The sequence below is a fragment of the Heterocephalus glaber genome, unplaced genomic scaffold, assembly GCF_053883595.1.
Source record: "Heterocephalus glaber isolate CG9 unplaced genomic scaffold, H.glaber_assembly_v1.0 deba00001673, whole genome shotgun sequence".
NCBI classification, from domain to species: Eukaryota; Metazoa; Chordata; class Mammalia; order Rodentia; family Bathyergidae; genus Heterocephalus; species Heterocephalus glaber.
This window is the reverse complement of record NW_028258410.1, coordinates 23,922,918-23,946,388: the sequence shown is the minus strand read 5'-3', so window position 1 is coordinate 23,946,388 and position 23,471 is coordinate 23,922,918. Positions and strand designations below refer to the sequence as shown.

The window sequence follows — 23,471 nt, the reverse complement described above, 5'->3', positions numbered from 1 at the left end:
GACAGGATCTTTGCCAGCAAAGCAGGCACCCTCAGCAAAGCAGGCACCCTCAGCAAAGCAAGGGCATCTGGAGAGAGGGTCAGAGCATGGTGACTGGGCCTTTTCCCACATGGGGATGGGTTCCCAGCCATGAGAGGCTGTGGCTTCCAAAAGCCACAAGTTCTTTGAGAGGCAGACTTGCTCTTTGGAACTTTAGCCTAATAAAATATCCTCCTGGGCCGGGGATTTAACTCAGTGGTTTCGTCACCTGCTGCGCAAGCTCAAGGACCCGAGTTCAATCCCTGGGACCAAAAAAATAAAAAAATAAAAATAAAATATCCTCCCACCAGACCATTTGCTGGCACCATCCTTCTCTTTGGAGTTGGAATAAGGAGGGAAGGAAAACAGAAAAATCTTTGGTTTCTAAGAACCAATGTTCCCTGTATTTTTATTATTCCAGAGGGTGGATCCCCATGGTCAGCTGGGTCTTCCAGGGAAGAGAGCATTGCTTTCATGATTTCTTCTAGCCTCCTAGGACTAGTAACAGGGTCAGTTCACCGCTCAGAGCTTTGTGACATCTCCTTGATACTGTCTTCCAGAAGCTTCTGTGTCAGGGTGGACATTATTTGTCTGGTATTAGATGCTAGCATCAGGCTCGAAACCAGGCTGAAGAGTTTTCCCCTGCTCCCCACCTCAACTGTGGTGACTCTTCACACTCACTTGGTAGTGATGGGATTTAGTTACCCACCAGGTGACCACATGGCTCAGATGAGTGTTTTCACTGTCAGACCAATGTCAGCCTATAGTATAAATGAAGTGAGATGCATATATTCCACCACCACCATTTAAAAAATATGTCAACACAATGTCCTGTTATGTAAAGAATTTAAAAGAAGACGATTCATAATATATGTAGCTGGAGTGGTGGCACAGGCCTGTAATCCCAGCACTATGGGAGGCTGAGGCAGGAGCATCACAAATTCAAGCCCAGATTGGGCAACTTAGCAATTTAGTGAGACATAGTATCAAAATAAAAAATAAAAAATGGACTAGGGGTGTAGCTCAGTGTGAGGGTCGTGGGTTCCATCCCCAGTACCACAAAAAACCAAAAATATTTCAAATTATGACTGTTTAAGCATATGTACACTAGGAGAATATGTGTATTTTAGCATGTTAATTCTTGTGTATATATACACTGAAATATTTCTTAATATCTGACATATAAAATAAAGGTTAAATACAGTGGTACTTTGGTTCACAAACTTAATTCTTTCCACTGTTCTGGTTGCAAACCGAATTGGTCAAGAACTGCATCAAATTCCATGGTTAGGTTCAGTGTTTACCTTATGAGGAAATTTGATGCAATTCTCATCCACTTTGGTTTGCAACCATCATGGAAAGAATTAAATTCACAAGGGCCAGGGATTTAGTTCAGTGGTTTCGCCGCCTGCTGCGCAAGCGCAAAGACCCGAGTTCGATCCCCGGTACCAAAAAAAGAAGAATTCACGAACCAAGGCACTACTGTAAATACCTAAACTCACCATGAATAGGACGAGTACCAGTGCAGCCTGATACAGATGTGTTGTATTGGTAGTTCAGATCATGAGCCATGTTGCCATTGGTGATGTGATTTTTCCAAAATACTGACGAACTTGGTAAATTTTTTGAAGAAAAGGTATAGTTCTTCTCTTGATTTCCACAGTAGTTGTATATCTAGGAATTTGATTTATATTAATCCATACAAAAATGCTTTGTATTTATATATTAATAGGTATTAAAGTCTAGGCTCAGTTTTTGTTGTTGCTGCTGCTTGTTTTTCTTTTTTAAATTTACATGACTATCTGAAAACACATTTAAGAGTTGTAGGACAGTTCTTCACTATGTGGGACTTGTCTGAATATCGCAAGACACCTTTACCATCGCTGCCTTCTCCCCACTAAAAAGCCCTTAAAACAAATATTATGACATTCCGAATACCTGCTAAATGGCTTAATACTTCCCTTGAGAGCCAGTGGCCCATGTCATACAGTGTCAGTAATATCAACCTTGCCACACTTGCTTTCACGCTCTAAAACTTAACAGTGGACACTCCTTTGCCCGACTGTGTTATTTACAGACCATATCTTTCATGTATCTCTTTCTCAAAATGCCAGACAGCCAACAGCACACAAGAGTAACAATACCAACTCTATTTCCACAGCATTTAGATACCATGAGCAAAGTCCAGAACCAGGCAGTAATAAGTACCAGTCCCCAAGCAAAAACTGTTCTGAGAAAAAAATATATCTGTATGCGTGTGTGTGTTTGTGTGTACTGCAAGCTTGACCTCCCTTGTTGTTACCAGTCATAGAACACAGCAGATATTTAGGGCTATCCAGTATGGAAAAAGGAGTTTGACAGGAATTCAGGAGGAAGCAAAAGGCAAATAGAATATAGTGAGACATTCAGTCTGTTATGTAGGATCTGGGATCCATGTAATTATGCCTCATTCCCCCCTTCCTTTTCCAAAACTATTTGTTAGGGACTTTTTATGTGCCAAGTTATGTGTGAGGTCCTATGACTGACAATAGAGGTCAGAGTCAAGTAGCACATGATCCCACCTCACAAGGAACCTGATAATCTAGGGGAATCAAACAAATTAAACACCTAACAGTAACCATGTTGTAAGTTTCACATTTCCACAAAAGCAAAGAAAAAAGAGGCATTAGATTATAAAGCCTAACAATTTGTAATAGCTAAATCTTGGAAACAACCCAAATGCCCATCAGCTGATGAATGGATAAAAAAGATGTGGTTTTTTTATACAATGGAGTACTACTGTGTCACAAAGAATGATAAACTTGAGACATTTATAGCTAAATGGATGCACCTTGAGACCATACTCTTAAGTGAAATAAATTGGACACACATGTGTAAATACAGCATTGTTTGTCTCATGTAAGAAACGGAAAGAGGAAATAAGGACTAAAACGTATAATGGATGTTGGTGGGGTTTTTTGGTACCAGGGATCGAACTTGGGACCTTGCACTTGCAAGGCAGGTGCCGGAACCACTGAGCTAAATCCCTGTCCCGGATGTTGGGAAATAGGAAGAAAATGTTCAAATGGGAAAGGGAACAAGGAAGCGGGGAGGGGGAAAGGAAGGAAGGGAACACAGAAAAAAAGTGAAAATAGAAGGAAAAAATGGAAACAGCTTGTATATTGGGATCGAGAGGAGGGAGGAATGGGAAAAAGGGAAGAGGCAGGGTATATTATGTACAGGTGCAAATTTCCTATGTTGAGTGTTATCATTGTGTATATCTAAAAGGTACCAATCAATGTTTTGCTTCCAAAAAATAAAAAGTAAAACCTAAAAAAAAAGAGTTATAAGGCCCAAGGAAAGGATCTTTGTTGAAAACTTATTTTGATCTAGGCATGGTGGTACACACGGTAATCCCAGCACTAGGGAGTTAGGCAATGTCTTCAAGCCCAGCTTGGACTACAGCCTGTCTCAAGCATACAAAAACTGTCTTGAAATCATTGATTGGTTTGTTTGTTTATATTGTGGGGTAGGCAAGGGGAGAAGGATATCCAGGGAGTGTGCAAGAGCAGGAGGGCTGGGCAGCTGGTCTGGACCAGTGGTTTCCAAAGGGGCATGTGTGTGAGGGAGCACTGAGAAGGAAATTGTGTCTGTTATTCATAATTTTCTTATTCTTAAAACACTTCTTCTTTTGAGAGTATGTCTGAAATTATAAAATGTATATACAAAAATATACATATAGGAGTTCATGTTCACATTCTTTTCTGATGAGTGCTTAGTGAAGAAAGTTAAAAACTATTGGTCTGATGGGGTGGGGATTTAGCTCAGTGGTTTCGCCGCATGCTGCGTAAGCGCAAGGACCCGAGTTCGATCCCCAGTACAAAGAAAAAAAACAAACTGTTGGTCTGAGCTCCATAACCTACAGGTTTTCTCAGGCTGAGTCAGCAAGGTCAGCTCTAGATTCTTCTTTCTTCTTCAGCTTTGTGAGAACAAGAGAGAGCTTCCTAGGAAATAAACAGATAATTTGCATTTCTCACTGTGGTTTGGTGGGCTAATGGCCTTAAGCAGAATTCTGTCCTGGGGTATACACAGGCCTTCATCCTGATACCCCTGGTGGGCAGTGAGAAGACATGGCCTAGATCAGTGGTGCCCTCTCTGTTGGCACACTAGCCAAGCTGCCTCAGCAGCCGAGGATTGGATATTCAGGTTTCATTGCCATGTTGGCACTTTGCAATAAATAAGTCGGTTTGAGGTTGCAATTTGGGCACTTGGTCTCTAAAAGGTTTGCCATCACTGGTCTAGATCAGTGGTTCACAATCAGAGGTGGTTTTGTTTTCTCCTCTCCTCTCAAGGGGACATTTAGCAATGTCTGGAGACACTTTTAGTCTGAGATCTCATAGGTATACACCAGGACTGCTACTGAATGCAATTTTGTGAGCTTCCTTTAGCTAATAGTTTCCACTTTTGGTTTGCTATCCAGATATTCGACTTTGAAAATGGCAGTGCAGTGTGACTATTTTAGAACTATGTGCTCAAAGACAAGCTTGGAGATCATGTAGACTATATTTTATATTATCCTATATACATTTAAATTTAAATGCCTTATAGATTTGAAGTATTATTTCTCAACTAGTTAAGATACAAGTATTTTGGACAAAAGCCTTTTGAGCATATTCATAGATTGATATTTTCCCTTTGTATAGTTTGAAGTCCTAAAGAAGTACCTGGACAGTGGTGGAGATATCCTTGTGATGCTAGGAGAAGGTGGAGAATCCAGATTTGACACCAATATTAACTTTCTACTAGAAGAATATGGAATCATGGTTAACAATGGTAATCATTAGCATTTTAAATAGAGGCACTGATTTCCTATTTCTTGTTCATATCATAGCCCTCTGGGCCCACTGGTATAATGGAAACAGCCTGGGCTGGGGTCACATGACTCAGCTTTTTGGGCTCACCCGGAGCCTGAGCCTTCTGGGCCTAGGCTTCTATTGAAAATGTGAGGGAAAAGAAAAAAGAAAGAAAATGCGAGGGATTGAAGAGACTTCCATGGTGCCTTTCAGGTCAACATTGGTATGAATGTATAATACATTGCAATCTGATTTCCAATCTAAAATGTACCTCCTCTTTTTCTCTTTAAGATGCTGTGGTTAGAAATGTGTATTACAAGTATTTTCATCCTAAGGAAGCTCTGGTTTCCAATGGAGTTTTGAACAGGTAAGCTGAAAAGCAGAAATGTCCTTAAAACTGGCTCTCAGCTCTTCTCACACATTCTTTTCACTGTCCCATTTCTCCCTTTCTTGCCTTTTTGCTTTATTTCATTACATTATAATTTATTTTTATAGTAATGCTTATTAAATTATATTCCTCCATCTTTAGAAACTTTATTTCCCATTCACTTTTTCTCAGGATACTTTCAGTTGCAAGTAATAGAAAATTTTAATGTAAATGAGATTAAACAGTAAGGAGATTTTTTTTGATTCATATTATTGAAAAGTCCAGAAGTAGGGCAGGTTTTGAGTATGGATTAACTGAAAGATTCATATCATTAGGGCTCCAGTTCTGTTTCTTTCCAATTCTCTTGGCTTTGCATTCTTGTATGTATAGGCTGAATAGTATAACCATTCCCAAATTCATACCCAGGTGCCACAAGAGAGCATGCCTTGGTCCCAGCATTTACAGCAAGAGTAGTCCTGACACTTACTCTTTTGAGCTGGCCTAGCCAGAGTGTATCCCAGGTGGGCCAAGTAGCAGAGCTAGGTCATCTCTTGGAGCCTGGGACAGAATCTACTTTCTCGGATCCTAGAATGCATGAGGGGGCCACATCAGATGCCCCCTGTAAGCTTTATCCCATGTTCAAAATTACTTATTCCACACTTGAACTTGCCATGTGCCAGGTAACGCTGTTGACCCTAGAGTGTGCATCTAGGATATGGACCCTTTCTTTCCTCAGGACTCAAGAAAATGGAACTGTATTTTTATAGTATGTATATATATAGTTTGTTTTGTTTTGTTTGTTTGTTTGTACCGGGGATCGAACTCAGGATCTTGTGCTTGCCAGGCAGGCACAGTGCCACTGAGCTACATCCCCGGCCCCAACCCTAATTTATTTTTTGTGTTTTTTTGTGTTTTTTTGGTATCAGGGATCAAACTCAGGACCTTGAGCTTTCGAGGCAGGTGGCAGAACCACTGAGCTAAATCCCTGGCCCAACCCTAATATATTTTAATGTTAACCTTTACAAGCTTCCTAGAAGAGGGTGTGTGGGGGGGGGTGTACTTTTAATTTTTAAATGTTATATCTCAAAGTCTGCAAAATCCTTGCATGAATATTTACTATTCAGTGTGAAGTTCCCTAATGTTTTTGTTGATTAGATTTTAATTTTTTTCTTTTAGGGAAATTAGTCGAGCTGCAGGAAAGGCTGTGCCTGGAATCATTGATGAGGAGACCAGCGGAAACAATGCCCAGTGAGTGTGTTCTGAGGCCACCTGAGGGGGATGGCTTTGTCATTTTAAAAGTTTTCATGGGCCGGGGATTTAGCTCAGTGGTTCTGCTGCCTGCCTCAAAAGCGCAAGGTTCCGAGTTTGATCCCCCGTACCAAAAAAAAAACAAAACTTTTTCTTTTTCAGCCAGGTGTGGTAGCACACACCTATAATCCTAGCACCTGGGAAGCTGAGGTAAGACGATTTAAGTTCAAGCCCAGCCTTGGCAACTTAGTGACTTGAGACAGGGCTATAAATTCAGTGTAAAGGCTGTGGGTTCAATCCCCAGAATTTCTCACACACAAACACACACAACACACAACACACACAGACAAAACACACACACATGCACACAAAAGGGTTCTTTTTCAAAATGAAAAAAGTTTTCTGATTATTAAAGTAATTCTTACCTTCCAGCAGGCAATAATTTGAACAGTTCATAAGGAAGAATTAGAAAAGTAGTTCTGAACTATACATGTCCATATCCTTCCCCCTGAATATAATCAGTCTTAACAGTTCAGAATTTGAATTTCTAGTTTACTTTTCATAGGTAAAGACATAGTCAGCTGGGCATGGTGGTGCCCACCTGTAATTTTAGCACTTGGGAGGCTACAGCAGGAGGATCACAAAGTTGAGGTCATCCTGGACTACATAGTGAGTTCAAGTGCAACCTGGACTACCCAGTGGGACTCTTATCTCAAAACAAAATACAGTAGGGCCAGGGATTTAGCTCAGTGGTTCTGCTGCCTGCCTTGCAAGTCCAAGGTCCCGAGTTCAGTCCCTGGTATGAAAAAAACAAAACACAATAGACATAGGTAAGTACTTTATCCTTTTAAATGACTGCATTAAGTTGAGTATATTCTAATTTATATACAACCCCCCCGGTTTTGGACATTTAGGTACTTTGTAATACTTCACTTTAATAAGACTGACATTGAGTTGGGCACGGTGGCACATGCTTGTAATCCCAGCACTCAGAAGTCTAAGGCAGGATTACCTCGAGTTTGAGGCCAGCCTGCTACATAGTGCGTTCAAGGCAAGCCTGTGCTACATAATGAGATTCTGTCTTTTAAAAAAATGAACAAAAATACTACCTAACATTTATTGAGCATTTACTGTATAACAAGCATGTGTTACCTGATTTAATCTATCACAGCAACCCTAGAAGGTTACAAAGGAGATAAAAAGAGGTAATTGCCCAGCATGGTTTCTCTTATATGAGAAACCCAAAGCATGAATGAAGAGAAAAATAAAAGGTAAGTAGGCTGAGGTCGCCAGCCTGGGCTACATAGTTCAAGGCTAGTCTGAACTATACAGTGAGACCCTGTCTCAACCAAAGCTGGATAATAGGAAACAGAGAGATAGATCTTTGCAAATGGGAAATGGACCAAGACATAGAAGTGGGTAGGAGGGAGGGGAGAGGAAAGGAATGTAAAAAGAATTAAGATGTATTATGTATAGGGATGGTACCAGTTCCCACGATGAATGTAATCCTTATGTACTGAAAACATGTACTAATAAATGTAAAAATTTTTTAAAGAAACAAAAATCCTTAGTATTAAAAAAAAAAAAAAAAAGCCGGGGATTTAGCTCAGTGGTTTCACCGCCTGCTGTGCAAGCACAAGGACCCAAGTTCAGTCCCCGGTACCAAAAATAAAAAAAAAACCAAAAAACAAAAAACCAGCAACAGAGATGAGTAACCAAATTTATATGGCTACTATCAGAACTTAGATTCAGACCTAGGCAGTCTTCTCCAGAGCCTGTACTTTGAACCTCTGTACCACCTTGTTGTTGTAAACCACTTTGTTACAAATAAAAAGCACAAGTAAGCATCTTTTTACATTTTTGTTTGCTTGTGCTAATATTTTATTAAGATTGATTTTTTTTTCTGGTTTTTTCAGTACTGAACACAGGGCTTTCATGATGAGCTACATCCCCATCACCACCAAGATCGATTCTTAATACTGGAATTTCTGGGTCCGAGTTCTTCCAGCTGATTCATTGTCAAGCATATTGTACTGCCAAGTCACCCTGCAGTTAGCTGGTAGCACTTACAATCCCTATAAACATGCACCCTTTTCCTCTCTAGCCAGCACAGATTATTAGTAAAAATTATATCTAGTTCTTTAAAAAATGTTTTTTTTCCAATACTAGAGATTGAAACCAAGGCCTTGTGCTTGCTAGATGAGGACTGTGCCACTGAGCTACATCCCCAGCCTGGTATCATTGTCTTTTAGTTTGTATTTCTTTGGTTTTTAATGCCTGGGAGTAGGTATTCCCTACACTAGATTATAACATATTTAACTGTGTTTGATTTTGTAAATTTATGATTTCATTTTGAATATATTTTTAATCCATCTGGCATATATTTTGAAGTGTGGCATGAAAATGGAAATGTTTCTCCAAATAGCCAAAATTATGCCACTCATCTTCAATAATTTGAACTGCCATTTTTTACTATACTAATAACTCTCATCTCTTATATATATTTGGACTGATTCTAATCTATATTATTTGTATTTTACTATTTTTGTCATTTGTTTTGAGATAGGGTCTTGCTATGTGGTCTAGGCCAGCATTGAACTCACTATGTAGCCCAGTCTCTCCTCAAACATGTGATCTTCATGCCGCATCTACCTGTGCTCTACCATGTCTGGCAATTTTTTACTATTTCTGCACAAATTGGGGCGGGGATTTAGCTCAGTGATTTTGCCGCCTGCTGTGCAAGCACAAGGACCCGAGTTCAATCCCCAGTACCAAAAAAAAAAAAGTTGGCTATTTCTGCACAAATACTATTTTTTTTTTTTTGGTACTGGGGATCGAACTCAGGACCTTGCACTTACGAAGCAGGCACGGTGCCACTGAGCTAAATCCCTGGCCCTGTATTATTTAAATTACTAGAACTTTGCAACATACTCTTGTTTTGGGTGTCTTTTGTTGTTTTTTGAGACAGGATCTTGCTATGCAGTTCAGGCTGACCTTGAACTCACTGTGTACCCCAGGCTAGCCTTGAATTTGCAGTGATCCTCCTGCCTCAGCCTCCCAAGTGCTGGAATTATAGGCATGCACCACCATGCCTGGCTGCAGCAAGCTCTTAACTACATGAAAATGTCAGCTTCTCTGGAGTAATAGACCTCAAAGTAAACAGGTAGACCAAGAAAGATATTTGCAACACACGTAGGTCTTATAAATGAGTAAGAGAAGCCAGGAGTGGTGGCAGATCCCTGTAATCCCAGCACTCAGGTGGCTGAAGCATGAAGATTGCCATGAGTTTGAGGCCAGCCTGTTCTACATAGTGAGCTCAAGACCAGCCTGGACTACATAGTGAGGCTCTGTCTCAAAAAATAGTAAGAAAAGACTAACCATCAAAAGATAAAAATAAACCTCACAGGTGCAAGGTCCTGAGTTCAATCCATGGTGCCAATAAATAAACAAACAAACAAGTTAAAAATAAAAATAAAAACCAGGAACAAGAAAAATTGACAGAATGAATACAATTAGCCTATCTCCCCTGAATGCATTTAAGGAAAGTAGGGGAAGAGGGGTTGTATTGACATCTGCGAGACTGCTTCTCTTACCTGCCTCTTCTTCCTCTTGGATGGTCATTTCCTCATTTCCTTTTGCTCTGGGCCAGGATACATTCCTACTTCTTGGGATACTGTTGGGCTAGGGGCAGATGGGGGAGAAGGGAGAATGTGGGGCAAGTGTTGCTTCTGTACCTGACAGGAAAATGAGTCTTTACTGAAGAGCTGGGGAAAACTAACACTGGAAGGAAATGGTCTGGAGGAAAAATAAAATCTTTATTGGAGATTCTTCATGGGTGCTTCCCCTATGATGTTCCTCACCCCATAGTTTCTAACTTTATGTTCTAATTGTAAGATCCCTGTATTTCTCCATTCTGAGAACACTCCTTTCAAACAGCTACCTTTGCAGAGCTCCAACTTTCAGCAAAACCCTAGCCCCTCCTACATGGGTTACCTCGCCCCAGGATCTGTAGTCGATCACACACCCTCTCCAGAAGCACATTGCTCCAGGTCAGACTGATTCACTGTGGGTACTCTGAAGTCTTTGTAAGGACAGTGGAGAGAAGAGGAGGGGCTCCAGCATTAAGTAGAAGTGGCCTAAGTGGGGTGCATATATACCTGTGTTCACATAAGCATTCACCTGATAACTTGTTCTCCAACAGAAGACCTTACTTTAGAGATTGTACCAGGCAAATGTAAGGAAGAGGAAAACATTTACCTGTAAGACATTATAATGCAGACCAGGCCCACGTAGAGCCCTAGGTCACTTCCTAGATGAGGCCTTCCCTTCCCTGCTCCATCAGGGCTACTTTAGTTCTTCCAGTTATAATTATCTGCACTATACGATTAGTTTACACTCACAGTTTAAAATATACCTTATTTAACTTACAGTTAGAGTTGTCCAAATTTTTGAGTTAATAAATCAAGGCTTAGAAAAAATTTTGTATTTAATGGTGAATCAAAGACTATTGCTCAAGAAACACTGAGATTCTTTTCAGATTTTTTAAATGCATTTTTAAAAATATTTGGATGTGATTCTTTAATTTCTTACAGGGCTCTCACCTTTGTCTATCCATTCGGTGCCACATTGAGTGTCATGAAACCAGCAGTGGCTGTTCTGTCCACAGGCTCTGTCTGCTTCCCGCTTAACAGACCCATTCTGGCTTTCTATCACTCGAAGGTACAGGGTTTCTAGGATATGGGTGTGTATGTCATCATTATTATTGAAATAATAAAAAGTGCCTTACAGTTTTGTAGATGAAGGGTTTCGTTTATTTTCTCACTGGTCTTCATGCCAACTCTGTGAAGTACAGTGCAGGTATGTACATTTGACTCATGGGAAACAGTGATTGATGGTGCCAGGTCCTGAATCTAGTTGTCAATTGAAATCCAAAGCTTTCCCATTGTAGCATGAGGCTGCCTGCTTTATAGCTCTAAAGGAATGCTTCATCCTGTCTGTAACTCTGTGCTTTCCATTCAGGAAAGTAGAGTTAACTATGCAAAACTGTCCACAGTTACACTGCTGTTATTTTAGTTTATCCCAGGAGAACTTATCAGAAGACCTGTCCAGTTCTCATCCTAGGAACCCCACTGAAATGTGGGAGCAGGTGGTCCAGAGATCTCATTATGATGCCACTTTGCCATTGCCTTTTGATTTACATTTTTCTGAATTTACCTTCACTTATTCACCAAGCATAGAATTCATCCACTGACCTTCCAGTTTTTTTCCAGGGACATAGGTGTTCCTTGTTCTTCATATTCCTGTTTTTCTTTGTGGGATGTAGGTATTACCTTTGGCTCCTTATTTAAAAGCTCTGACTTCATTTTTTTAAGAAAGTATGTAAGTGTCTATGATGTATTTGAAAGAGTTAAAATTCATCAAGCTATTATGGTATAGTAGTTGGTCTCTTCCAAACAGCTGGAAGTATTGTGTTAAAATTAAAGTGTTATTTCCAAGATGTAGAAATAGGTAGTTTATGTAAACTACATTTATAGACAAAATGTAAATGAGACACTATTTTAAGAGTCCTCTGGTGGTTAAATACTACATACAACTATGATTATTTGATTTCTTAAGCATACACAGAGATTTACCTGTCTTAATAAAATAGATTTTTATGAAGCATCCATACATTTTTTTACTAAGCATGGTGACTTTGCTGGAACTTAAGAGATTATCATCTGTCTGCTGCCTAGCCATGTTAAGTGCATTTTCTCCTTTTAGGCCTTTAGTCCTGCCTTATAAACACAGTCTGAGGGAGGTTGTTCCCTGTCATCCTTAAACCATGAGATGCACCATGAACACCAGAGAAGGGGCTGTATGCCATCCTTGTGGAAACCATGAGCAGGGCCAGGCTAGCAATCAGGGCTTCTGCCTCCTTCCCAGGACCACTGCCTTATCATGAGTTTTTCTTTTTCTTCTCCTTTTTTTTTTCTTTTCCTTTCTCTTCTTTTTGTTTTTTTGGGTTTTGTTGTTGTTTGTGTTTGTGTTTGTGTTTTTGAGACAGAGTCTTGCCATTGCCCCAGAATTCAGGTTGGCCTTGAACTCACTATGTAGCCTAGGCTGGCCTCAAACTCATAGTAACCCTCCTGCCTCAGCCTCCTGAGTGCTAAGATTATAGGCATGTACCACTGTTTTTATTTGTTTGGCTATTTTTATTTGTTTGGTGGTATTGGGGATTGAATTGAGGACCTTTACACTGAGCTATATCCTCAGCCCTTTAAAAATTATTTTTATTTTGAGACAGTCTCACTACGACACTAAGTTGACACTAAGTTACCCAGGCTGGACTTGAATTTGTGATCCTCCTGACTCTGCCTCCCAGAGTGCTGGGATTACAGGTGTGTACCACCACACCTGGATTTATTTATTTAGTTGTTGTTGTTTTTCTGGAAATTGAACTCATTGTACAATTATACTCGGTGAAAATATCTGTTAGAATAAGGATGAAACAAAGACATTTTCAGATAATCAGAACCATAACTTTTTAAAGAGAAGATTCTAAAAGTTAAACTTCAGGACAGGTATGATGGCACAGGCCTGTAATCCCAGCACTCTGGGAGGCTGAGGCAGGAGGATCACAAGTTTGAGCCTACCCTCAGCAATTTAGTGACTTAGACCTGTCTCAAAATAAAAAGTTAAAGAAAAAAAGAAGGGCTGGGGATGTATCTCAGAGTGAAGGGCCTGGGTGCCACACACATAACAAAAGGATTGTACATAAGAGTTTTTTGTATATTTGACTGCTTTGTTGCATATGTTGACAAGTTGTAGTAACAGTGAGTGAACGAACTTGTTTCACTGAAACCTGACCAGTTTATAGTCAGTTTTAGTACTTAATCTGATAAGGAAAAAGTCTTTAATTTGATAAAATGACAAATATTGAAAAAGTTTTTTGCTTTCATGTGAAATTTTTTTAAGTTCAGTGTGGCCACGAGTTCAAGGCCAGCCTGCACTACATAGATGTCTCAAAAAAAAATTTTTTTTTCTTATTAACAGTTCATACTTCTGTTTGTGAGCTTTAGTTTTCTGTGTGGATCTTACTTAAACTTCTTTTTTGTTTTGTTTTGTTTTTGGTTCTCATAAATATCTTTAGTTCTATACAAAATACTTTTTAATCTTTTTTTTTTTTTGGTACCGGGGATTGAACTTGGGACCTTGAACTTGCGAGATAGGCAGCGGAACCACTGAGCTAAATCCCCGGCCCTTTTTTTTTTTTTTTTGGAGACTGTCTCACTATGTAGTTCGGGTGGCCTAGAACTCCTGCCTCAGCCTCCCAAGTGAGTGCTGGGATTACAAGAGTGTAGCACCATGCCCAGCTATCTTTTTTTTTTCCTTTAAAATTATGACCTTCTTTGGGGAAGATCCCCAGCAGTGGAATAGTGGGGTCAAATGCGACTTCCGGTCCTAGTTCTTTGAGGTATCTCCATACTGATTTCCACAGTGCTTACACCAGTCTACACTCCCACCAGCAGTGGAGCGGGGTTCCTCTTTCCCCACAGCCTCGCCAGCATTTGTTATTGGTTGATTTCATGATAGCAGCCATTCTTTCTAGAGTGAGGTGGAATCTCAGCATTGTTTTCATTTGCATCTCTCGAACGACCAGTGATGTTGAACATTTTTTCATGTATTTATCTGCTATTTCTACTTCTTTGTGTGAGAAATGTCTGTTCATTTCAGATGCCCATTTTCGGATTGGGTCTTTAAATTTGGGAGGTCTGATCTTTTTAAGTTCTTTATAGATTTGAGATAGTAGACCTTGTCTGAGGAAGAGCAGGTGAAGATTTTTTTCCCACATTGTGGGTTGTCTCTTCACACTGCTGGTGGTTTCTCTTGCTGTGCAGAAGTTTGTTTGTTTTTTTTTGCTTAAATTCCTTTATTGGTACATCTTAGGTATACAATACATTTACATTTATCATTGGGTGCTTGTACCTGTACATGGTGTATCTTGGTTCTTATTTTTTCCCATTACCTGTGCGCCCTGCACCCCCTCCACCCTTCCCTATTTACATAGACTTTGTTTCCATTTTTTCCTTTTCTCAAAATTTTACCTTTCCCTTTTTTCCTTTCCCCTTCCCCTCCCACTTCCCCTACCCCTTTGGACCTTTTCTTCCTACTTCAAATTATCGATTATTCATTTTAACCATTTTAATCCTTATTTACACTTTCAGTTTCTCACACTAGAGAAGCTATTTGGTATTTACACATGTGTGTCCTATTTATTTCACTTAAGAGTATGGCCTCAGTTTGCATCCATTTAGCTGTAAATGTCTGTGGAACTGAGAACCGTATTTCCTTCTTCGGGTGAAATCACTATTCTGCCTCCTTTTAGTGTCTGCCGATGCCACCCAGACCATAGTCTAAGACTGGGGTTAGATAGTGACAGACTACTAATTCTGTATTAAAAATGGAATGAGGTATGCAAAATACAATTCTTGGAGAGGAGAGCTTGAGAGAGAAAAGAACTTCACAGAATGAATATCGGTCACATCCACAGTAGAAGCCCTCGAGGTGAACCAGGAACATGGTCATTCATAGGCAGAGTGACAAGACAGAGATCCATTTTTTTTTTTTTTTTTTTTTTGGAAACAGCCCAAATGCCCATCAACTGGAGACTGGATAAAGAAAATGTGGGGTTTTTTAAAATAAAATGGAGTACTACTCAGCCATAAAAAATGAGAAATTAGAGACATTTATAGCTAAGTGGATGCACATTGAGGCGATACTCTTTAAGTGAAATAAATAAGACACACATGTATAAATACCGAATAGTTTCTCTGGTGTGAGAAACTGAAAGTGTAAATAAGGACTAAAATGTATAATAGGTAATGTGAAATAGGAAGAAAAGGGGCAAAGGGGAAGGAAGTGGGAGGGCTAGGGGAAAGGATAGAAGGGAATGGGATTAATATGAGAAAATGGAAAAATAGGAACAAAATCTTTGTAAATAGGGAGGAATGGAGGGGTTGGAGGGAGGACTGGGCAAGGGTGAAAACTAAGAACCAAGAGAGACTATGTAAAGGTGCAAATTTCCAATGATGAATGTCATTATATTGTATACCTAAAATGTACCCATGATTAGAATGAATAATCGATAATGTAAAATAGGAAGAAAAGGTCCAAAGGGGTAGGGGTAGTGGGAGGGGCAGGGGAAAGGAAAGAAGGGAAAGGAAAAATGCTGAGAAATGGAAAAAATGGAAATAAAGTCTTTGTAAATAGGGAAGGGAGGGCATGAAGGGAGGGCTAGGAATGGGGAAAAAATAAGAACCAAGATGCATTATGTAAAGGTACAATTCCCAATGAGAAGTGTAATTGTGTTGTATACCTAAAATGTACCAATAAAAGAATTTAACAGCAACAAAAAAAAGATTATGACCTTCATTTATTTATTTATATTTTTCTGGTACCGGGAATCAAACTCAGGACCTTGTGTTTGCAAGGCAGGCATGGTACCACTGAGCTAAATCGCTGGCCCCTGACCTTCATTTATAAGGTAACTAACAATGGAGAAAGGCTGTAGAATCAATTTACATTACTTTTGTTAGAATTAAATAGAGCAATGGAGAATTATCTAAAATGAAAGGCAGGGGCTGGGGATGTAGGTCAGTGGTAGAGTACAAGGCCCTAGCTTCACTCCCCAGCATCACACACACAAAAAAAAGAAAACAAAAAAATGCATTAAAATGAAAGACAAAGTATAGTTGTGATCATAGAAGATATTTCTAGACTATTAAATCTTGGTATAGGGGCCAGGGATTTAGCTCAGTGGTTCCACCACCTGCCTCGCAAGTACAACATCCTGAGTTTGATCCCCGGTACCAAAAAAAATCCTGGTGTGAATTGGCACTTACTAGTAAATAAGACAGTTGCTAACCTGATTCTGATGATGGACGTTTGGGGACTAGGATATATGCAGTGTGTTTTGTGTTCTGAGTATCAGACACTGCTTTTTCTTCAATAGAACCAAGGTGGGAAGCTGGCAGTGCTTGGTTCATGTCACATGTTCAGTGACCAATATTTGGATAAAGAAGAAAACAGCAAAATTATGGTAAGATTTTCCTTTTCATCAAACTAATCTACAGTGAGCTGGGAAGGTAGCTTGGTGGTTGGAACACTTGTTTAGTATGCATTAGACCCTGGGTTTGGCACTGCAAAGTTACAAAAATTTTAAAATAAAAATAAATTAATGTAAATTGTGAAAGTTTGATTTTCATGTCATTTCAAAAGTACCTATATGTGCATTTATTCACTTAAAACCAGCTATTCAGAGCCCATCATATGCCAGGCACTAAGAATATAAAGTTGTATCAGGCATTCCCTGCTTTGAAAAAGATTATGGTACACCAAGAGAGAGCAGTAGATTAATTAGTAAACCCAGAAAGATGCTTCTAAGCTTGCAGAGTTGAGATGGGAACATCCCTAGAGAGGTGGTAAGGAGGCTCAGCAAGGCCCTCACATGGAAAGCCAAGGACCTTGAACTTTCATCTGTCTAGCTATCTATCTCTTTATTTTTGAAGCAAAACATTTATTGGTACATTTTTTTTTTTTTGGTACCAGGAATCAAACTCAGGACCTTGCGCTTGCCAGGCAGGCGCGGCACCACTGAGCTACGTCCTCGGCTTTGGTACATTTTAGATATACATAATGATAACATTCATCGTAGGGAATTCGTGCCTGTACATAGATATCTTGTTTGAGTGCTTGAACTTTATGCTGCAAGCTGTGTGGAGCAGCCTTAGTCACAGTCAAATCCCTTTGTCAGTTGTGTGGAAAGCAGAAAGGAAAAGGCATTCCAGAGCCAGTTAGGAGCCTGGAGAGTCAGCCAGGCAGGAAGAAATAAGTGCTGATTTCCAGTGGTGAAGGGTGGAGGGAGAAGAGGGGCTGACAGTGGGAACAGTAGGTGGTTGGGAAGGGCTGTGTAGAGGACTGGTCACTGACTCGTTGCGGGTCAGCTGGAGATGTTGAAGTTGCCCTGTCCAAATATTGCAAAAGACACATGTCTTGTGAAGAGTGACAGCAGGGAAGCAGATGTCTTCACAGAACATGCCAGAGCTGTACATTGTGGAGCGCCAGTGACTCACTTGCTAAAGGAAGACGTGCCCACTGAGTTTTTTCATCAGCGAAGTGCATTCCTTCAGTGTTGTAATTGTTACATTGGGAAGCTGAGTAAGGTCTCCTTCCTGTGGAATCCACTCAAAATTCCAGTGCCTCTGGGTATATTTAGGAGGTCTAGATATTCTGCTTTGGACAATCTATTCAGACTGTCATCACCTTAAACAGGTCACTTCAGGATTGTGAGCAAGTTTTAGTAAACTTTGGCTTGTGATTATGTTAAGTTTTCATATGATTTCACCAATAGAAGACCAGCTATCTGTTTTGAATTCCTGGTTTAGTCTTTTTCTCTTTATTATTTTTCTTGATTATTTTAATTTTCTAAACTTAAAAAAATCTTAACCTTCAGCTTTCTCAAATAATCAGGTGTCTAATTCTGTGTTTATGTTTTTTAAAATCTAGGATGTTGTTTTCCAGTGGCTCACAACAGGAGACATCCATCTGAACCAGATTGATGCTGAGGACCCAGAGGTAGGAGGCTGTGAATCATTAGAGAACTTTTAACTGAAAAATGGGGCTAACATCTCAGGACCACTTCACACAGTTCCAAAGGAATTTATCTCTGTCTCATCTGTAAGACTTATGGAGCTGAGTGTGGTGGCACAGGTTTATAATTCCAGCTCTTCGGGAAGGTGAGGCAGGAGGATCACTGGTTTGAGACCCCTGGCCACTTAGCAAGACTCTGTCTCAAAATAATATTTTAGAAGGGCTAAGGCCTAGCATGGTGGCACAGACCTGTAATTCCAGCACTTGGGAGGCTGGATAGGAGGATCACCATGAGTTGGAGGCCAGCCTGGGCTATGAAGTGAGTTCAAGACTAGCCTGAACTACAAAGTGAAACCCTGTCTCAAAAAAGGGGTAGGGGTGGGGGTAAGGATGTAGCTTAGCACCTCATGAGGTCAGTCATACCAGAAAACAAAAGTGCTATACCCACCTTCCAGAAAGAAAAGAAACTCGCAGAAGCATCAGAGGAAGCTGCAGAAAGGGTTTCAAAGTTCAAAGCTGCCAGATTGCAACAGAAAAGCTAGGAAATGGGGGTTTACATCCTAAAACCTATTTGTGTATTTTTAGAATATACATAGCAAAATGTGTTACATGTAGTTTTAAATGAGGCATCCTGAGTTGGTTTGCCAGCAACTTTTTTTATCCCTATCAGTGAGTGGTACTAAAATAATTCAAAGTAAATATTTAAATACTTTAATATTCAGCTTGTTAATTCTGTCAGTACTGTACAAGTTGGTCTTATGATGCAGTGGTAGCATTTCAAATTATTTTTCAAAGAATACTGTTCATATGCATTGTTTTTGTGTCTCAAACTAAATGCAAGCAGTTTTGTACCAGCTGTGATGTTGTGCATACCATATGGACCATTTTAAAGAAACTTTAAAAATTTCAATGGGTTCAACAATTATATTACTTGCTTTTGCATTTTAGAGGCACTTTTTAAAAATCTACTTCCCTTATAGGTTTTGCAGCTGGTGGCTATTTTTAAAAAGCCTCTCCCCTTTGGATGTAATACTATAATCTTTAAAGCAGAAAGCTACATGTACCCTCTGGGAAAGTCTCTTTGATTGGAAGAATTTTTTTACCCCAGTACTAGGAATCAAACTCAGGACCTTGCGCTTGCCAGGCAGGTGCAGTACCACTGAGCTACATCCCCAGCCTGATCGAAAGAACATTTTGTACAAACATTTTTTCAAGTAAAATTTTTATGAAACTTGGCCTCTAAAAAAAAAAAGTGCTGTATAGCTATAAGACTTTCTTTGGAGCCATCTGTGGTGGTGTACCTGTAATCCAGCACCCTGGGAGACTGAGGCAAGAGGATTCCAAGTTCAAGCCCAGCCTGGAAAGCTTAGCAAGACCTTGTTTCAAAAATTCATTAATTCATTAATTCATTCATTTAAAAGATGCTGGAAATGTAATTCAGAGGGAAAGTCCTGGGTCAATGGTGGCGAACCTATGGCATGCTTGCTGCAGTGGACATGCAGAGCCCTCTGTGTTGCCATGTGAGTCTCTAAAAGTTTCACTATCACTGCCCTAGGTTCAATCCACAGTACCACAAAAATAGGCAGAGTGAAGATATGCCACGTACAAGGTCCCAATAATCTCAATGAACATGGACATTGTATACCATAAACATGAACAAAGATTAATAATATCAGCAAAAAGGAAAAGGGAGAATGGGGAATTAGAGGAAGCGGGAGGGAGGAAGCAGGAAAGTGATCAAAAAAAGAAATAAGTTGTATTATGTATATTTACCAACTCCTCAAGGTAATTGTAAAATGCATGTACTGCAAACACACACTAATAAAATAATAAAAAAATAGATGAGGGGCTGGGCGTGGTGGTGCACACCTGTAATCCCAGCACTCAAGAGACCGAGGCAGGAGGATCGCTGTGAGTTTGAGAGCAGCCTGGGCTACATAATAAGTTCAAGGCCAGCCTGAACTACATAGCGAGACCCTGTCTCAAAAGAAAAAAAAGATGGCTAGAGAGTAAGTAAAACAATTAACTAAAATACTCCCATATATGGAGCCATTAAATGTATGCATATTTTTCCCTAAATTCCTTCTGGAAATGATGTATGTCTCCACATAAAAGAACTGGTGTACAAAAAGGGGCTCAGTGTTCAGCTCACAGGCCTCAGCCCTGAGTGGACTGCGTGTTTGGCAGCTACCAGTCCTAGTCAGAGCGCCATGGGTCAAGGGTGCAGCACTTAGAGATGCTGCGTCTGCTCCTGTTCTGTGTGGCCACCTAGGTCCTGCTAAGTTTCTGGCCTTCCGGTTTTAAACTAAAGTAAGTAAAATCTTCAAGACCCCACTTAAATGAATCCATGGCCAAGCCATTGTTAATCCCAGGGCAGGTTGGTTCTGGGGCCTGCTCCTCTCCTGCCGCCCTGTTGTTCACTGTCCACCACGAACACTGGACTGATTCAGAAGTCCACCATCCATAGGAAGCCAGGGGAAGATTATGGTGGTGTTAAGGCCTCTCTCTCAAATAGCACACAGACCTTCCAGATTTAAAACCTGGTGAAAAATTCACTTTGTATTATAAGGCTTTGGAAAGTTAAATGTTGTGTCCGGTAACATTGCAAAGTGAAAAAACTGAAAACCTGAACTTTCTATGAGTACAGATCACATCATGTTATAATTGGAGTGATTTAAATCCAGACAATAGCTCAGTTTCAAATGATATTTAATAAAATCTTGGGCCGGGGATTTAGCTCAGTGGTTTCGCCACCTGCCTTGCAAGCGCAAGGACCCGAGTTCAATCCCCGGTACCCAAAAAAACCCACAAAAAACAAAGCAAAAAATCTTGTGATGCCATAAAGAGCTGGAATTTACCTAAAAAGTTTTTGTTTTTTGGTACCCAGTATCGAACTCAGGACCTTGAGCTTTCGAGGCAGGTGGCAGAACTACTGAGCTAAATCCCCAGCACTACCTAAAAAATTTTAATCTCAAAATCTCCCAGGGAGTTTTGAAAGCCAGTGCTCCTGGTAGCACTCTTCTGTGTTGCTGTCTGGACCTCTCAGGCCTTCATGGTTCTGTGAAGTAGGATTTTGTGGGAGACCTCCATGCAGAGAGATAAGAGAATCAGTCTCAGGACCTTTGGGAGTGCTGGCCTGTTCCTTGCCTCCTTGTTGTGTTTGAGTTATACCTGGTATCTGTTAGTGACCTTGTGAGCACTCTTGCTATCAACCTACTGTCCTGTTGGAGGGCCGAAGTGTCTGAAACACCATATATTGCTGGAAAGACCATTTTTTTCTTTATACTGTCAGCTTGGTTTTTGTTGTTGTTGTTTTGCTTTTAAAAAGTTTGAGGATTGGGAAGGGTTTTTTTGGGGGGGTTTTTTTTTTTGGTACCAGGGATTGAACTTGGGACCTTGTGCTTGTAAGGCAGGCACCAGAACCACTGAGCTAAATCCCCAGCCCTGGGAAAGGTTTTTTGTTTTTGTTTTGGCACTAGGAATTCAATCCATTGCTTTCACACATGAGTTATATCACCAGCCCTTTTAAAATTTTTATTTTTATTTACTTTTTTTTGGCTTTTTGAGACAGGGTCTCACTATGTAGTGCAGGCTGGTTTTTAACTCACTATGTACCCCAGGCTGGCCTCAAATGCAAGGTAATCCTCCTACCTCAGCCTCCTGAGTGCTAGGACTGTAGGTGTGTGCCACCATACCTAGCCCTAAATTTTTTATTTAGTATTGTATCATATTTAACAGTCTTCTAGCAATGGATGTTTAGCTTTCTGGTCTTTTACCATTACCAGCACGGAATCTATGTCATTATTAAGGGCTCTCAACACTGTTGGGAGATGTCCCTGGCTAGGAGAGAAGCTTGGGTCTGGTGTGTGAGGGGAAAGGCATCCATGCTGGTATCACAGGCAGTCATGCATCTAACAGGACAGACAGCAAATGGCATGGCCCAGAAGCTAGTGGGGCTGCATGTAGTAGTGGAAGTTTGTGGACTTTCTGATTGCCTCTATTTTGTCACTAAAATAGAAAACTCATCTGCTAAAGTTGTGTAAGGGAATATTATTTTGGCTTGTTGAAGTGATACAAGGGGAGTGTTGCCTTGCAGAATGGGAGTGTGAATGGACTAGCGAGATAGAGATGGTTGCTGGTTCTCAAGGTAAGAAATCATGAAGCTGAAAGGAGTCCAGTAAGCATGATTGCTCCTCTCCAGCTGTGTTCAGCTGTGTCACTTACCTGCATGAGCAATTGGAGAGTTGGACTTAGCCAGTCTTGTGGCTTAGCCAAGTGAGTTTTGTTCTTCTTTCTCCTTAAAATGGCTTATTTAAGGGTTAGTTGCCAGTGATCATGAAATCTCTACCAAAAGAGTATAAATGTGGCAGATTGAGAAGGAGCTGGTGGAGACTTGACTGGACAAACTCTTGTTCCTGCTGTACTGAAAGGAACCTCTTGTGGCTTTCAGATCTCTGATTACATGATGCTGCCGGACACTGCCACTCTGTCAGAGCGGTTGCGAGTATGTCTCCAGGAGGGCGATGAGAACCCACGTGACTTCACCACCCTCTTTGACTTGTCTGTTTACCAGCTGGATACCACCTCCCTCCTCAAGGTCATCAAGTTAGTACCTGATGCTCTCACAGCTGCAGTGTGGTCCCTTCTGTGTTTGGTTTGAAAACATGGCCTAGGGTCAGGAGTGGGGTCACGGAAAATGTGGCAGGCAGAATGCATTCTCAGGTCTGAGATAAGGTCAAAGAGAAAGCAGGGTGGCGGTGCATGGTTGGCGCAGAGGACCTAGCCCAGCAGACATTAGCCCTCACCATTCCAGGCCTTTGGGGTGACCAGACATTTTTTGTTGAGTCCAGGACCTTTCCAGATTTTAACAAAGAAACTCATACGAATCAGGAACCCCTCAGTAAACTGATGTAATTGGTCATCCTGCCGGCACTTAGGCTGTTATGCCACTTAATGCTTTCAGCACCCCTCTGAGTCATTAGCTTCATTTTCACATGAGAAACCTGAAGTTTAAAGGAGGAAAAGTAGTTTTTCAAAGTGGGGTCAGAAGTTTAAAGCCAGGCAAGAGTGACTTTTAAGCCAGTGCTTTCTCCTGTTTTATTACCTATTTCTTTGTTTTCCATCCCCGATAACAGGATCAGGGAATAACATTTTTGAGCATGTTTGGCCTGGCACAGAATCTGCATCTGAATAAACCAAAGACTGGAGATACTTGGAATATAGCTATAGACGCTTGTCTTCCTACCCCTGTACTTAGGTTCAAAGTTGAACAAAACTGAGTGCCTACTATGCCAAGCACTATGCCTGGCATGTCCATTTTTATGCAAGAGACAGACCAAAGCTCTGTTACAAGCTTAGTATGCAAACTCTTAAGT

At 40.5% G+C, this 23,471-nt stretch overlaps 1 protein-coding gene across 11 annotated transcripts in view; it reads left to right on the top strand.

Annotated features, from left to right (window-relative positions):
* The window catches only part of Ift52 (intraflagellar transport 52), a 51,794-nt gene that overhangs the window by 8,899 nt on the left and 19,424 nt on the right, over window positions 1-23,471 (top strand). For 9 of the 11 annotated variants that reach the window (XR_205783.4, XM_004858205.4, XM_013077143.3 and 6 more), the window contains 7 exons: window positions 4,701-4,830; window positions 5,142-5,217; window positions 6,394-6,465; window positions 11,058-11,184; window positions 16,460-16,546; window positions 18,013-18,081; window positions 22,547-22,701. Coding sequence is in view for 10 of the 11 variants with exons in the window: in XM_004858205.4 (XP_004858262.1) it covers window positions 4,701-4,830; window positions 5,142-5,217; window positions 6,394-6,465; window positions 11,058-11,184; window positions 16,460-16,546; window positions 18,013-18,081; window positions 22,547-22,701 (716 nt within the window). In the remaining variant the exon portion in view is untranslated. Of the gene's footprint in view, window positions 1-4,700; window positions 4,831-5,141; window positions 5,218-6,393; window positions 6,466-6,627; window positions 6,676-11,057; window positions 11,185-16,459; window positions 16,547-18,012; window positions 18,082-22,546; window positions 22,702-23,471 lie in introns of those variants that run through there. The other 2 variants (XM_087197869.1, XM_021239075.2) reach the window with 2 other exon arrangements.